General features: G+C 42.2%; 1 protein-coding gene across 5 annotated transcripts in view; it reads left to right on the top strand.

Moving 5' to 3' along the window:
* KLHL14 (kelch like family member 14) overlaps positions 1 to 17,673 on the top strand; it is a 67,441-nt gene that overhangs the window by 15,074 nt on the left and 34,694 nt on the right. For all 5 annotated transcript variants that reach the window (XM_065053426.1, XM_065053425.1, XM_065053424.1 and 2 more), the window contains one exon: positions 3,540 to 3,661. In XM_065053426.1, coding sequence (XP_064909498.1) covers positions 3,540 to 3,661 — 122 coding nt within the window. The remainder of the gene's footprint in view (positions 1 to 3,539; positions 3,662 to 17,673) is intronic.

Here is a 17,673-nt window from a genome sequence, read left to right as displayed (position 1 = left end):
TAAGTGGTTTAGAATCTTTGCAGAACAAGATCTGTAAAGTGTGTATGTAATAATAGCAGCAACATGTATGTTCATCAGTGAGAACTTGAGTTTTGTATTCTAGGTATAATAAATGCTTTTGGAATAAGAGATGGATAAGTTTATCTGAGCTTTTTGCCATGACATCAGCCTGCCAGGTCATGGCTAACATTATTTTAGCCTTCCCTGACCACGACCCACAACTGTTAATTGAACATGAGATGATAATAATAGCCTTGCTAGGGACACTGTGAACCACAGTATGTAACAGAATAGTATATTATACTGTGAAATAATGACTATGAAAAGGGAGTGTTTCAGATACAATGCACAGCGTTTCACGTGGTAATGTTGAGTTATCTGAACAGCAAACATGTAGTAAAGCAAGAAAAGGAGAAACTTTACCTTGCTAAGGTATTACACGTATTTCTAAATCCTGACTTCATTGTAGTATTTCACTGAATTACATTTTTATTAATATTTGGAAAAGTCTTCTGCATATAAGCAGTGATAATTTCCATGTCTCTCATATTTTAGAATGTATTTTAAGATTTTAGCAGTACTACTTGGTGCAATATGAAACACAAATATAATAGATTTTTTTTTTTTTTTAAACCTAAAATGTAGCAGTTCACACCGAAACTTAAAAATAAGAATTGGCTCCAAGAGAACACATCACTTTAAAATATTCATATCTTTAGTGACTGTATTGTCTTTACTTGGTTCACTGGGAGAGCTTTCAAGATAGTTTAATTAGATACTTTGAGTAAAAGAACCCACCTCTTCTTTGCCATGTGAGAGTTCCCTGTTCTTTTGGTGGAAACTGTGCTGGCTATTAAGCTCTTATTAAACTTTTTATTAAGGGCTTCTGTTCATGAAACATCCCATTTTAAATGTGTAGAATAATAAATATTTTTAAACATTCCCATGTAGCAGTGCTGCTCCATCTCAAGAAACAGTAGCTTCTCAGATTGTTTAGCTGAAAAAGTAATGTTAAGGATAGTTGCAGCTGCCAAAGTCTGGAAACTCGGAGTTACATCTGACATTTCATTCTTCACTTTAGCTATTGAGCCTTGGCCATTCATTGGTATTTCACAGTGCTTTGGAGTTAGAAGGGAGTTTTACAGATGAAAGATGAAAATCAAAATAAACTCCTTTATCAAGCAAACCTTGCAAGGGCATTCTGAATTTTACAATACACAGGGAGTTGATTGTGATATAACATACAACACAAGAGGGTTGGAATAAACAATTTATTCTCTATCGTTAGGGATGACCATGCATAACTGACTTATGGCTCTGGTTTGCTCTGCCACTTGTTACGTGTGCAGTCATCCCTAACTTCATACCAAAAATAGTTTATCGTACTCCTGTGTTGCATAGTTTTTATAAACTGTTCTCTCATTAAAAACTTCACTGGGATGCTGGCAACACTTCTGAAAAGCTTTGCCCAGAGCTTGGTCTCACTGAATGGAGTTGGTGCTGATGGCGACCATGAGATGGTTCCTGATATCCTGTGCAGATGCAGTCTGCTGGGCAGGTAACCGTCATCATTTGACAGTATGTAGCAGGTTCAGCGCAGAGGTCAAAGGCTGGCTTGTCAGAAAGATTGAAGGACTCCAGGGGCTCGCCCCAAGTTAGGAGCAAAGCAGGGGGGCAGGACAGCAATGGGAGAATGTTGCAGTGTCACTGCTGCCCCTGCAGTGAGGGCTTCTTTTCCTCCCCTGTCAATTCAGGACCTTCCCTGGGCCCTAAAGCCTTTCAAAACCAAACAAGGCCATCTGCCAGATAATTCCCTGACCATCCTTGGGATAGATGTCTCTGCAGTCTGTAGTTGTCTTTTGGATAGCCATTTTAAAAGGTTTTATACCTAAGCATTGTGTATATTGAGCCTTCAGCTGCCTGCTCCCTTCCTGAAGGAGGTTACTTTTGGGTAGTGCATGTCTACAGCACAACCTCGATCATTTTGCCCAGTCTTCACAAGAGAGGACAGAATCCTGATACAAATGGAAGTTGTTGGGTCCCCAGCACTCGTTCTAGGTAGCAGTTGGAGCGAAGCCGCTGGTGTGCCTTGGTAGCAAAGCACCTGCTGCCAGAGTGCACTGCTGAGCTTGGAGCTCCCGAGCAGTGGTTTGACCCTGCCACGTGCAGTTGGGGTAGTGGGCTTTGGTTTGTGGCATTCTGTACCTTTCTTGGTGAGGAGCATTTGCTGCAGACTGACACACAGACTGCTGCAGTGGTGGTGTTGTGCTTGGAAAGAAAATGTTGGTGCTTGACAAGGGTGCTTTCCATCAAATGCGTGGTCCCCCTGCACATTCATTCGTGTCGATGCATGTTTTCTGGGCTACGTCACCTGCCTACTAAACAGGAACATTTTGAGCACAGACCTTTATTTCAGCATTTTCACACCCGAGCTTAGTATAACTGATGAAAGTTCAATTATATGTGAAGTGACTATTAAAGCATCAGGGCTCATCTGGGGGTCTGGGCCTCCCCTCCCCTTTTCGCTTACAATTGTGCTTAATCCCTTAATGTTGCAAAGAAATGTACATTCATCAGGTGGAGCGTTGGAGGCCGGGGTGCAGATAACCGCTTTTACTGCCTATGAGACATTGCAGTCCTGTTCTTAAGAACTGCCAGGCAGATTGGGAATCACGGTCACGGTTAATAGCAGCGAATTGCCAGCTCTTGATGGGTGGGTAGTCACTCCTTTCAGTGGTTGCCCCCTGGGGGAGAAGGTAGAAAAACAGAGGGAGGGAATTAGAGTGACTTTGCACAGTTGAGCAGGTTCATGCCGCTGGATCAGTGGCAAGCATTGGCAGGGCTCCACTCTGGGGAGGCTCACAACAACATCACAGTCTCATTTTTACCAATTGGTGTTGCTATAGCCAGTGGTGCACAGGGGGAGAGCAAAGAGAAGGAGGGGAAGCTTGGGGGGGGAGAGTGAAAGCAAGAGTCTGGACTAAATTAAACAAACAAAAGTGCTTGTAAGTAGCATTTAACCCATAGCCATTAGCCCAGTGCTGCTAATTGTACTAAACAATATATCTGAAGTTCAGTGTGTGATTAAAGAGTTGGCTCACAAACTCTCTGCATAACCTTAATTTTTTCAAGGTTCTTTGAGTGTAGAATGGCTTATAATAATGATTTTGACTAATACGATTTTTGACATGCAACTTTAATGCTTAACCTTAGTACAACTCCAGAGCATTTCATGTGTATTCAGCTGTAAAGAGTGATGATTTAAAGGGATAATATAAGAAAAAGGTCGTTCTAGAATGAACCTCTAACAAATTGCATAAAGGAAGCTTATTATTCCATGAGTAGAGAGATATGCAGCTTTTCTGATCATTTTTCTGCTTGGTTCAAAAAATTGTTGAGACATGATTGGGGAAAGAAACACAAAAAATGAAATAGAAAACTGCAAGCAGCGAATATTCTTTTGATGGTTATGATTTTGTTGCCACTAAAAATACCCTCAGTAATGTGGTTGTTCATCTTTCCTCTTGTTTTGGGTGAAGAATTCGCTCCAATAAGAAAATGCTGTTATTGGTTGGAGGATTGCCTCCCGGACCTGACCGGCTACCCAGCAATTTGGTTCAGTATTACGATGATGAAAAGAAGACGTGGAAAATACTGACAAGTAAGTGGTTTATTTTGGTACAGTTGTCTTGATGAATTTAAAAACATGGTTAATCAAATTAGACACTTTATTGATTTGTTTCTCTTCAGAGATTTGTTTATGTATCACAAGGGGCTTCACAATGGAGCAATAAATTGAGATTGTAGAAGATGTTAATTTTATAATAGGATAGGCCTAAATTAACGTTGGCTTAAAATCATTCCAGTAAGTTTTTTAAGTCAGCTTGTAAGTCTTTCTTTCTGCGACATGAATACGTGCGTATTTATGTACATATGAATAAAATCTGGTTTAGGAAAAAAAAAAAAAAAGACAATATTTGAGACAGTTTTCTCCGAGTCAGATCACTGGTAAGCCACAGTACTAGAGCACACCTTTGTTTCTCTTTTGCATTTTCATTTCCTTCTTCCAGCTTTATCTGTTGTCCGCAATCATTAAAGAAAGGTTTTCTCTGTACTGCCCTGCGTCCATTGCTGACAGAAGCCTTGGTGGAATTTATCAGCTACAGCAAATGGTGCACAGAGGCTCCTATCACAAAATTATTTCCCACCTTCTTTTAAAGGTTGATTGTGTTTTAGAGTAAGTATTTTGCCTCGAGCATAGAGATTTGGAACTTATTGTTATGTTGGTTGCGATTCCCAGTCTGGGTTGGTCATGGAATCAAATCATAGCTTCTTGAGTGCAGCAGGCTGTGTGTACATTAGTCCCCTTGTGGCTAAACTGGCTGCATTGGTCAATAAAACTAAATTTTAACTGTCAAAATTGCCCAAAGCAGTATAGATAAAATAATAAATGAGCAATTTTGATCCATGAATCAAAGCCATACTTCTGAAACTGGACAACTGGTAAAACCTGGATTTCCTAACAGATGTGCTTTTTTTTTTTCCCGGTAAAATACATTTTAGAGAGTTCTGTTCTTCATCTCGTATCCAAAGCCCTCTAATGGGATACAGCCACTTCAGTATTATTTGCACAGGTTAGGATGAAAAAGAATTAAGAGGACTGCTGTGATGCAGGACTTGAAATGATGCCTTTGCAAATTGCTTTCTCCCATGGAAAATTTAGGAGCCTTTCTCAAAGCACTGCAACATAAAGACTGCTTAGGTATAGATGCTCTGGACTAATAGTTGTATGAATAGTGGTATGAACTGTACATTAGAAAAGTGTACAGCATCTGTACTAGGGAATATACTATGCTTCACATTTTTCAGAGTAATGAGATATAATACTCATGTCTGTCTTCTGCTTCTAAGAAATTTATGAATATAGTAAATCAGTGAAAAATCAGTGTTAAGGTAGAAATGTTCAGGTTTTTTGAATTTGTTGTGTCTACTCCAGTGGCTCACCAGGAGAGACAGAAGAAATCTATCTTATGCTTCAAGATCTGAACTCTCCACATAATTAAAGTAAAAAACTCTATTCTGAACCTTACACATCTGTAGATAGGTCAGATTTTTTAAGAATTAATTTACGCAGTTATTGATTACTTACATTGTGATGATTCCCCAAGACTGTGGGGAACTGGACCTGGAGGCGTGATACCTAAATGCTCTGCTAAGAAGTCCATCACTAGTATTTGCATAACACCACGTTCTGTGGTGTTGTTGAAAGATTTTTCTGAATGATTTTATGTGATTGTATCAAAAGAATGTAGTCTTTATTACCTCTAACAAATAGTAAACAAAAATTCTCGTTCCAGTCTGGTTACTGTACATAACCTTCTGTGCTGTGATTAAAAGATAATGCTTCTGTTACAGCAAGCTCATGTTCAAGCTCTTGGTTCTCAGCACTGAAAGTCCTAGAGGTCCCAGGATCTGTCTCAGTGTTGGCTGAGACAATGGCTGTCAAATACATAAACCTTTCATAACACAAGTCTTAGAATACCCCCTGGAAAAAGATGTCCTCTTGTCCTGGACTACTGTTCAAGGAATGTGGAGGAGAATGCTTGTCTATTCACACTGAAAAAGACTAAATGTTAGCAAGCATGATTTGTTAGAAAATATTATTACTACTTACTAACTGGTAGGAACAATTTTTTTTTAAAGTTGAAATAGGAGTTTAAAGTATCCACTACTTTATTTTCTAACTTAATTTAAGAAAGGATAGGAAGTAGAGACAAGTTGGAGTAGAACTGCTGTCCTGTCCTTTGCATGAAATGTTGAAGGACTCTACAGCATAAGAGCACAGGGACTTGAAGAACTGTGACCAAGCAATTTTAGGGAGGACCACAAACTAATCTCCTTATAACATGGTGCTAGTTCAGTGCAGTCATGAACATACTATGACATTTACGGTGTGTGGGAATTTAAGGACATTGTTCTATCTTTATTTTACATGTACTTTTTGCAATTTAGGAAGAAGGACATTTATTTCCTTCTTTTACCCTTTTATCTCTCTCCCAGTCCACAGTTTTGGAAAATAATTGGTCAGTTTATTCTTATCAGAGATATACAATCAGCAGTGAAAGAGGAGGAATTTTTTTGTTTCTTTTTCACTTGTTTAGACGGTACTGTCAGTCCTAAGGTTGCAGTTCACTCCCATCTCATCAGTGCAAATGAGGAGTTTGCTCCCTAGTGAGCAGGGACAGAACAAAAACCATGTCCTGTTCATGAGTTTCTGTGATGGGAAGAATCTCAGTACTTGTAGTCTGGTATTTTAGGTTGTTCTGTCTTACTGTCGCCTTAGGTGCATTTAATTTCCTTGTGTACAAGCAAACATACATCCCTCCTGAGTCTGTACTGGTACCAGACGGCTTAATATCTTAATCAATGACATAAACAGTGGGATCGAGTGCACCCTCAGCAAGTTGAAACCAAACTGAGTGGTGCAGTTGACACCCCTGAAGAACAGGAATTCATCCAGAGGGACCTGGACAAGCTTGGGAAGCGGGCCCACGCGAATCTCATGAGGTTCAACAAGGCCAAGTGCAAGATTCTGCACCTGGGTTGGGGCAACCCCCAGTACCAATACAGGCTGGTGGGAGAAGGGGTTGAGAGCAGCCTTGCTGAGAAGGACTTGGGGGTACTGGTGAATTAAAAGCTGGACATGAGCTGATGATGTGTACTTGCAGCCCAGAAAGCTGACTGTATACGTTGGGGAATGACCTATTAGAGAGCAGCACAGGGGAAAGGGACCTGGGGTCCTGGTGGACAGCAGGATGACCATGAGCCAGCACTGTGTCCTTGTGGCCAGGAAGGCCAATGGCATCCTGGGGTGTATTAGAAGGAGGGTGGTTAGTAGGTCGAGAGAGGTTCTCCTTCCTTTCTGCTCTGCCCTGGTGAGACCACATCTGGAATATTGTGTCCAGTTCTGGGCCCCTCAGTTCAAGAAGGACAGGGAACTGCTGGAGAGGGTCCAGCACAGGGCAACAAAGATGATGAAGGGAGTGGAGCATCTCCCTTATGAGGAAAGGCTGGGGGAGCTGGGGCTCTTTAGCTTGGAGGAGACTGACGGGTGACCTTATTAAATGTTTGCAAATATATAAAGGGTGAGTGTCATGAGGATGGAGCCAGGCTGTTCTCGGTGACAACCAACAGTAGGACAAGGGGTAATGGGTTCAAACCGGAACACTTAAATTTGAGAAGAAACTTCTTCTCAGTGAGGGTGACAGAGCACTGGAACAGGCTGCCCAGGGAGGTTGTGGAGTCTCCTACTCTGGAGACATTCAAAACCTGCCTGGACACCTTCCTGTGTAACCTCATCTAGGTGTTCCTGCTCTGGTAGGGGGATTGGACTAGGTGATCTTTTGAGGCCCCTTCCAATCCATAACATTCTGTGATTCTGTAATTCTGTGGTATATCCTGGGCTGCACCAAAAGCAGCAAGGCCAGCAGGTCAAGGGAGGTGATTCTGCCCCTCTGCTCTGCTCTGGTGAGACCCCACCTGGAGTTCTGCATCCAGCTCTGGAGCTCTCAGCACAGGAAAGACATGGACCTGCTGGAGAGGGGCCAGAGGAGGCCACAAAATTATCAGGGGGCTGGAACACCTCTTGTAGGAGGACAGGCAAAGACAGTTGGAGTTGTTCAACGTGGAGAAGGCTCTGGGGAGACCTTATTGCAACTCCCTCACATACCAACAAAAAGCCAGGCTTTGTGCTTAGAGGCTTGCTGATCCAATGTGGCTGTGCACAGAAATTCCCCTTTCCCTCCTCCAAACCCGTCTACATTAGTCGTTTTCTGCTCACTGTACCAGTGGCATTTGAGCGTAGGGAAAGTGTGAAAGAAGCTTGCAGACACTTAGTCCTGGGTGCAGTGGCAGGACAATAGAAGGAGATAGATGAGGGGAGACTGAACCTACTCTTGTCACCCTCTGCTGAGAGGGGCCCTGGAAGTTACTCAGCAGAGCCTACAAACCCATTTGAGCAGGAGCTGCTTGCCTGTTGCCTTTTTTCTTCTTGGAGTGGAGAGTGCAGCCACTCAGTTGTTTGTGGCTCTGTGTCCTGCCTTGTGTGATGCATAAGAACAGCAGCAGATCAGCCATCAGAAACTGCAAGCCATGGCACTGCAGCTGGAGCTCTGAAGACAGTTGCAGGTGGAACAGCACAAGCTATCGAGTATGACAGCTCATGGAGTAGCAATCCCATTTTGTTCCCGCTACAAGACTAGATCTATTGGCAGGGGATACTGCCCACCTCTCTCTGCCTGGCTACCCAAAGCACCAAATGTATCAGTACTAATGGCAGTAATTCTAAAGGTATCAGGAAAACAAGTTGCCTTGTTCATAGATCCAGAAGAGGAGGGGAAGTATGCACCCATTTCCAATTTTTTAATGTCATCATCTATAGGCGAGAATGCTATGGCTCAAGAGATTGGTAGATTTTTCACGGTCTAGTATTACTGTGTATTTTTCCTGTCTGGTATTTCTCAGTTGTTTTCTCTATGTTGGCAAGAAAGAATAGAGACAGAGTCAAGAAAGAAAGGAGAAAGTAAGTGGCATTCTACAAACATTTTCTGCCACCTAATTTTACTCGGTGTGGGCACAGTCCTAATGTGAGATTCATAACGTGCACGTTGCTGTTTAATTTGAAACATTGCTTATTGCACAGTTGTGCCTGAGTGAAGTAGAGGCTTTTATAGACTGTATGGTAAAGTACAGTGAGAAGATCTTCACTGTGTGGTTTCTTTTCAGGCTTGCCTACACACGCACAAACACCAGTTTATTTTTTAGCTGGGTGCTACCTGTGTGTCACGTAGCAGCAACAGGCTACCACTGCCTGGTGACACAAACTGAACAGCTGATGGGTGTTTGACAGTACTTAGTAACAGCCAAAGTTCTGCTCTATTAATGAGGTTTCATTATTCCAGGATATTTCGGAATCTTCATAACTACTTGCTGGATGTGGGGCAGTCGGGGGGGTCCCTGTGTCACCACCTCATGCCTCACTGCTCAAAACCAGCCACTGCAGCTTTGGTTTTAATTGCCAGCTACAGCCTTGCCAGGAGTCCTTGTTTAATCATAGAACTCCTTGGGTTGTTCATTTTAACTGCAATGTTTAAGATTAATTAAACTTTAAGGAAGTGAAACAATGTTTTGTTTGTTAGAATTATTCTATAATTATTGCACGTTTCAAAATCCAGAGCCCATAAAGATTTTTGTGCATTCAGAATTGCACAGCTCTCCCAAAAACCCTACTGCTAAGGCAATGATGTATTACTTTCACTTTCATTATATGTTTTTAATCAGAGCATGACTTCACACTAGACAAAGCGATGCTTTATGCATGGTCTCCCTTGTTTTTTGCTAAAATCTTTTGACATGATTAATTTTACTTTAATGCTTTTGTCTTGTTGTAATGGTAAGGATGATGGGTATAAACCAGGGCAAAAAATACATGCTTTTCTGTCATAACGCCTCTAAGCATTTAAAAAATATATTAAATGAAAGAAAAAAATATCACAAGAGACTGATCCAACTGGAATTAAATTTCTTGCTGTGTGAACAGAGAATGCAAGAAATAAATAAAAATGATGCAGTCATTGTTTTATATTTTTTTTGTATTTTTTCCATAGCAATGTATCCATCTGTCTGATTAGAAGCAATGAATAGGAGAGAAATTGTGTCTTACAGATTTCTAGGTATACAGCAAATCCTCCTTTCAATGCAAAATTCCTTTCTCTCGAAAGCACAAAAGGGTAAAACATTAGAAGTGTTACTGAACTCTTACATGGTGTGTTCCATCCATGTGATGCTGCAGCTATAGCAGACCTTTTTTTCATATTGGTATTTTCTTTTTCAGTAAGATGCTAATTGTAACATTTCTTAACCTCCCTCGTTAACCACATAATCTTGGTAAACCGTAGAGAGGGTCCATGGGGCATCAAAATAGTGGCAAATACATGTATGGGCAATCACAAAATCACAGAATGTTTGGCTTTGAAAGGGACCTCTCGAGATCATTTAGTCCAATCCCCTTGTTAAAGCAGGTTCACCTAGAGCAGGCTGCATAGGATCACTCCCAGTCAAGTTTTGAATGTCTCCAGAGAATCACAGAATCACAGAATGGTTGGGGTTGGAAGGTGCCTCTGGAGATCGTCTGGTCCAACCCACCCACTAAAGCAGGTTCACCCAGAGCAGATTGCACAGGAATGTGTTCAGGCAGGTCTTGAACGTCTCCAGACAGGGAGACTCCCCACCCTCCCCAGGCAGCCTGTTCCAGTGTTCTGGCACCCTCAAAGTAAAGAAGTTTCTCCTTATATTCAGATGGAACCTCCTGTGCTTCAGTCTGTGCCCATTGCCCCTCATCCTATTGTTGGGCACCACTGAAAGGAGTCTGGTCCCATCCTGTTGATATCCACCTTTGAGATATTTAGAAGTGTTGATAAGGTCCCCTCTCAATCTTCTCCAGGCTGAACCAGACCGAGCTCTCTCAGCCATTCTTTGTAAGAAAGATGTTTCAGTCCCTTAATCATCTTTGTAGCTCTCCGCTTGATTCTCCAGTAGTTCCTCATCTTTCTTGAACTGGGGAGCCCAGAACTGGGTGCAATAGTCCAGATGCAATCTCACCAGGGCAGAGTAGTGGGCGAGGATAACCTCCCTTGACCTGCTGGTCACACTCACCCTGATGCACCCCAGGTACCATTGGCCTTCTTGGCCACAGGGCACATTGCTGGTTCATGGTTAACTTATTGTCCACCGTGACTCCCAGGTCCTTCTCTGCAATGCTGCTTTCCAGCAGGTCAGTCCTCAGCCTGTACTGGTGCTTGGGGTTATTCCTCCCCAGGTGCAGGATGCTACACTTGCCTTTGTGGAACTTCATTAGATTCATCTCCACTCAGCTCTCCAGCCTGTCCAGGTCTCACTGGATGGCAGCACAGCCTTCTGGTGCATCAGCGACTCCTCCCAGTTTGGTATCATCAGCAAACTTGCTGAGGGTGCACTCAGTCTCTTCATCCAGGTCATTGATGAATATGTTGGACCCAGTATGACCCCTGGGGAACACCACTAGCTACAGGCCTCCAGCTAGACTGTGCTGCTGATCACAACCCTATGAGCTCTGTAATGCAGCTAGTTCTCAATCCATCCCACTGTCCACTCATCCAGTCCCCACTTCCTGAGCTTACCTATGAGGATGTTATGGGAGACAGTGCCAAAGGCCTTGATGAAGTCAAGGTAGACAACATCCACTGCTCTCCCCTTATCTATCCAGCCAGTCTTGCTGTCGTAGAAGGCTATCAGATTGGTACAGCATGATTTCCCCTTGATGAATCCATGCCGACTATTCCTTATAACCTTCTTTTCCTCCACATGCTTAGAGACAATATCCAGAATTAGTTGCTCCATCACCTTTCTTGCCCTTTTTGAAGACTGAAGTGACATTTGCTTTCCTCCAGTCCTCAGACACCTCAGGCACCTTTCAAAGATGATGGGAGAGTGGCTTTGCAATAACATCTGCCAGCTCTCTCAGCATTTGTGGATGCATCCTGTTGGGGCCCATGGATTTATGGGTGTCCAGTTTGCCTAAATGATCTATAACACAATCCTCCTGGAACAAGGGAGAGTCTTCCTTTCTCCAGACTTTCTCTCCTATCTCTAGGGTCTGGGATTCCTGAGGGCTGGCCTTAGCAATAAATGCAATAATGCATTTATGCTTAGGGCTTGCACTGGGTTTGGATTTTTGTCCATTGTAAAAGCCAACATCACTGTCCGATGAGAAGAATGACACAGGTGATATATTTGGTTAGGAAAGACAGGGAAATGTCCAGAAGGTTGCCAGACTGAAGAGTTTAGTTGGAATGATCAGCATCTAATTTCTGGTTACCTCTTTCCCTAGTTATCCCTTAGTCTTATTTTAGTTATCTTGACCTTCCTGCCCTTTGCTAGGTATATTTAAGTCTGCTGTGTTTGGTCAATGTGTAAGGACAAAATCAGGCACTTTGATTTCCTTCTCCATCCCTTTCCTTCACGCCAGCAGCAATCACACAGTATCAGGGAGCTGTCATTTATTTGTCTTCCTCTGACTCACTGATCATAACAAGCAGCTGGTAACCTTTTCATCCTCAGTGCTCTGATAAAGGCAATCCGCCTGCTCCTTCCTTTCCCAGGTTGGCTGTGCTTTCATTTTTACATGAGGTGGTCTCCACTGCAGGTAGTCTGGTCTGAATACATCTTTTTATTTCTGTCATCTTGACTTTTTTAAATTTCCCTTGAATATATTCTATGACAGTGCAGCCGCCTTTGCAGTGGTCTTCCATCATTCATTTTGAATGTCAGCCAGCACTTAGGCATACTAGTGGTTCTAGAAACCCTTTCAGCATCATTACTGATGTATTTTATCCACAGGAAAGTCAAGTAAAAGGAAGGTAGAATGGTTTGCTTCATGTCACAGTCAGCATAAGAGACCCTGGGTCACTCTGCTCCCCAGCCTACATTACCTCTGCTGGAACAGGTTATATTTTGTTCTTCTCTGTTTTCTGTGACAATTCCATGGTGCTTAGTTGTATCAGCATTTCCCGTACAGGATGATACTTTGTCCTTCCCGGGCAAATTACTAACAAACTCCTGTTTCTCTGTTTTTCTGAAGTGGCTTTGGAGCCACCAAACACTTCTTGGTCCTTCATGTGTTGGAGTGCTCTATCCAGTTTTCTCTTTTCCAGGCTGCTTACTTGCAAGACAAACAGTACGATTTATATTCTCACATGAGAGGTTCTTGGGAGAAATTTCCAAAGGCTTAAGTACCACTAGATGCCTAGCACATATGGAAATGTTACGTTGTTTAAGTAAATAAATTAATCCACTGTAGAGCTTTTACTTTTTAGAAGAATAACAGTGTGTTAGAAACAAAGGTTTCCTCTGTCAATTTAACCCAAATCAGTTGGTAACTGAATAAAAGAAGTGCTGCTTGCAAAAGGTGAGTTGAGTCAGACGGACAGGTTCTCTTGACACGTGCCACTTGTAATTTCTTCCCACTTTCTTTTGTCACTTGTGAGGACAGTGCACACTTAGGTTAATCAAAAATACATCTTGATGAACACTTCTTGGCAGCACTGATGAATTTCATCTCTTCTTCTCCATTTATCCAGCAGCCTGGGATGCTGCAGCTTCTGCTTCAGTGCTGCGTCAAGCATGGTTTCAGCACTGCATTGAAAAGCTTGAACAAGCCTTAGCGTCTTGCTAAGCAGAAGCCTTCATATTAACCACTAGACAGGTTTAATAAATGTGGTAGATATATGTAGAAGTTGTACAAGTACATGTACACATATGCACATGATTATATGTATCTTCTTTCTTAAACAAAATCACTAATTTTAAACAGAAATTCCATCCGGGTTTTCCATCCTTATATTTAAACCCTTTTAAGAGGTTCAAAAACAGGAAAATATAGTCACAAAAGAAGAGGGATTCATCCACAGAAAAGTTGACTGGTATGACTATCCAACTTTAAGCTTGGATTTAAGAGATTAATTCAAGGTGGTCAGACACATTGCCAATAAGCCACATGTTTTACACATATAGGGAAGTGAGCACATAGAAGTAAGAAACAGAAATATAGCAAAGAGTCTTTTTTACGTGTGACATACCAGAGGTTAGCCACAGCTCCTATTCTGAGAATGATGCAAGGGAATTCAACCATGCAAGTGCCATTAATGGTGCACGCCTGCGTATCTAAGAGCAAGACAGAACTCTAAGAAGGAGTGAAAATGTAGCATGTTCTCACAGTGAATGCTGTATTTGTGCATTAAATATTGCTTTCTTCTGCACTGCCGTTTGAGATAACTTTCAAGAAATGTCAGCCCTTTTTCTGTGCATTTTTCTCTTTGATTACAATGTTATTAGCTTCTGCTTTTACACAGGTGTTACCTGACGGTGTGTGTCTTTTGTGATAACCTCCGTACTTTGTACCTCCTTTGTAAGCGTGGTGTCTTTGATTCTGGATAGCTTTTTTTCTTCCTGTATTTCCAGTCCCTTTAAATCTTGCTATGCTGTGTCTTTGAAATGGCTGGTCTCGCCACTGTGTCCAGTCTGTTTGTGCTGAAGGCCTCAACCGTGTTTCAGCTTCTCTTGTCTACTTTCTGCCCTTTCTTATGGACTTTTGAATACCCATGTCTCTGGATACCAGGCTGTTCATTTTCTTCTGCATATACAAAGATGCCTGAATCTACCCACCCTTATCCTCAGAAACTACACTGGCAAACAGTTATTTTTAGGTAGAATCCAAAAGTGTTACCTAAATGTCCTGTTCCTTGCCTGCGCTCAGCCAGGACCGTTTGTGGTTGAAAACCTGCATGGGACGAGAGAGCAGGACACAACCCTGTTCCGAGACATCCTTAGGCAGGGCACTGAGACAGTGCAGAGCTGAGCCGTGGCCGGCTCTGGGTAAGAAGGCAACAGGTGAAAGATGAATTATAGATGATCCATGCCATTTCCACAGCAGATGCTGATGTCAGGCTTCTGCAGAGATGTCTTACAGTGAAAACTGCTGGTTCCTGGAGATGCTGCTCCCTGCTGTATCCTTACAAATACATTAGAACCTTTGACTCAAAACCTTCCTCCTGGATCGCAGAACTTACCTTTTCCTATCTCATATTTCAACTTGGGTTATGTATCTTTACAGATGGCTTGAGGATGACAGTTCCATTTTGCACTAAATTCTACAGCTTTGTTCCAAGGCAAAACGAAAACAAATTCCTTCAAATGTTTTTGCAAAACCAGAGTTGTATCAGAACATCCCGTTTCATCTCAACATCTCTTGCGGGCTGGGGAAGAAGCTGGCAGTTGAGGTTCAAGTCCCTGCTTTGCTTAAGTCAGAGTACAATTTTTTAACTTAGGAATCCCACATATATGTCTCAATGGGTATTACACAGTACCACCAAAGTTTTGTCCAGCTTGGCAAGGCTCACTGCAAACTGGAAACTGCATAGCTACAAATAACAAGCTGCTATGACTTCACAGGTAAACCCTGGTGATCAGCAGAGCATAGATCCACAGGCTTATTGCCGTTCTAAAGAATCTGCAACATTTCGAACCATCTCAGCCTATGGACGTTGTGTCTCTGCTATGAACACACATATCCTGGTCCAGTAGGAACTGGGAGCTACATTGTCCTGTCTTCTGTCCAAAGCAAGTGTCTCACCTGGATAGATACAGATTTCAGTAAAGTCACCTAATTTCTAGGGAAAGGAAGTATCATCAAAAGTGTTCTCAGCAGATCTGTTTGTGTAGGTCCATTAACACTATTTGGCCACTGTCTCTAAAAAATCAACCATCTGGAATAACTACCGTGAAAAAATTGTGTGGCATTGTGTGAATTTAGTACTCACTGCAACCATGGCTTTCTGTTTCTTAGATGATTTCAGGTAAAATTTATGTGTTTATTCTCATCTAGTTACTCTGGGATTTATGTAGCCTTAATGGGAGGTAGGCATGTATGGAGATGAAAATGAATTCTGGTGTGTTTCTAGTTGCTTACTTTAGAAAGAGCTCCCTTTTTCAGTATCTAATGTGTTATTTTATTTATGTACAAATGGGTTGCAAACAGGATGGCAAAGGACCACTAGCTGGGCAAAATGTTATCATAAGAAATTCTCATAAAAATCCTCAGACTTTTTTGAGAAATTGGTATATAGTTTATAAACTTTCTCCTCTCAAATGTTCCTAAAACAAAAGGCAGTTTCCTCCTAAGAAGTGTTTTGTGCACAGTTATTTGCAATACAGATACCAGAAGCCTGTCTTAGCTTTCTCAGTTTTGTAAGTGCTATTAGTGTGCATTTTGCATCCTCAAGTTTATTTGCTGTTGTATGTCCTTCCTGCATTGTAGTGGCTCTTTGCAGGGAGTCATTCTCTTGTCAATTTTCCTCTGTTTCCTCACAGCTTGATTAAGTTGTTTTCTCCCTTCCCGTCTCCATCCTTTCCCCCTTCCCTGCTGGCTCCCCTACTCCCTCCCCTATTCCCATACCTTCCCTCTGTTTAAGACAGAAATAAAATTTATTACAGACTTGAGAGAGGCTTTTTCTAAGCTTTCTGTCTCATACCAGGTGTTGTATGAGCTACTGCTTTCATTTAACTGAAGGCTGGAGTATCTGCAGGAACAGACTAATATGTCTTTACAGGGATGGGTTTTGGTATGTTGTTTTGTCATATTTATGTATTGTGATTCGACTCCCAAATGGGGATTGTGCTACTATAGGGTATGCAACTGCAGAATGACTGTTCACACCGAGCAAAAAAGTGTTAACAAATTGAATAGTAATGAATTAACCTGCAGAAAAAGCATTTTGCCCTAGTACACAGAAACCCTGCATAACTAGAGCATATAATTTTAAATGAAGCAGGCTCTAGGAATGCCTCAATGGGTGTGATGTCGACAGTAGCTCATAATTCATGGATATGAATTATGGCTGAATATCAGGAACAAACTTCCTGACATTGAGATCTATTAGGTTGTGGAATAATATCCCGTGGGAAATGGCAGAAATCCCATTGCTTAACATCAGCCTGAGCCCTAGGAAAGGTACAAATTCTGGCCTGGCCTCAGTCTTTTAGGGCAGATGAATTAATTGCTTTAACATAGGCCTTTCCGTCAGTCTAGACGAGTGATGCCCTCTGCCAGGCACGAGCAACAAGGGCAGCTGTAGTAGGAGCCACCTCACCTTGCCCCGTGGCTGTGCCCGTACTGTTTGTGAACAGATCATCCCCAGGCTCAAAAAAAAGAAGTCAGTGGATGAGGGCAAAAACCAGACATAGGGTGGTATTGTCTGTGGCACCTGCAGGAAGCAGTGTGTGAAATAAGCTGGGCTGTATTTTTGGCAGGGTGGGGGCGGCTGGTTTCCATCTGTGATGCCCCGAGCTCACCTGCATCATGTGAACAGCATGTGAGGGCTGAGGTGTGGGAGCAACCCCAGCACCCTAAGCACTGGGCGTGAGAGAGCCCATTCGGGCTTCTTAGGAGGTAGTGAGAGGGACAGCAAAAGGGAATTGGGGTCTTTTCCACAGTGGGAATGTCTGTTTTCCATGAACCCCGGTAAGCCTACTCAGGTGCTTCCTGAGCCCAGCAAACACCCAGAGCTTCCAGTGCCTGATGCAAGCCTGCTGTTTGCAGTAATAAATTATCTGTGACTGAATCATTTCGAAATTTCCCATTTTTTTACAAGTAGATAGTGTATTTAATGGACATGATTTTGGGGGTGGAAGGGAAAGTCTTCAACTCTGAGATGACTAGAGCTAAAACTATTAAATCATGCTCATTTCCTTGTGAGTAAAAACTAAATAGGTGTGAGTGGAGCGACTGTTTTGCAGTGATGACAATAACCAGCACCTTAATGTATATGAGTAAGCCAGTGCTTTGAGTTCTAATTATTAAAAAAAAAAAAGGTTTGACTCCAAAAGTTGAAAGTAGGAGATGGTAAAATGCATCTCCCTAGGTTAAGCAGGAAAGGGGAAAAGTGAGAGAGAGAGGCACTTGCATCACTTTCAGATGGGAAGGCTTGGCAAATTATGTTGTTAGAAATCATTAACATAGATTTAAATTGAATTATGATGATAAGTGATGCAAGAGCCACGTTTCTTCTCTCCCCTTCCCTC

The sequence above is a fragment of the Columba livia genome, chromosome 2 (assembly GCF_036013475.1).
Source record: "Columba livia isolate bColLiv1 breed racing homer chromosome 2, bColLiv1.pat.W.v2, whole genome shotgun sequence".
Lineage (NCBI taxonomy): Eukaryota > Metazoa > Chordata > Aves > Columbiformes > Columbidae > Columba > Columba livia.
This window is presented reverse-complemented; position numbering and strand designations above follow the sequence as displayed.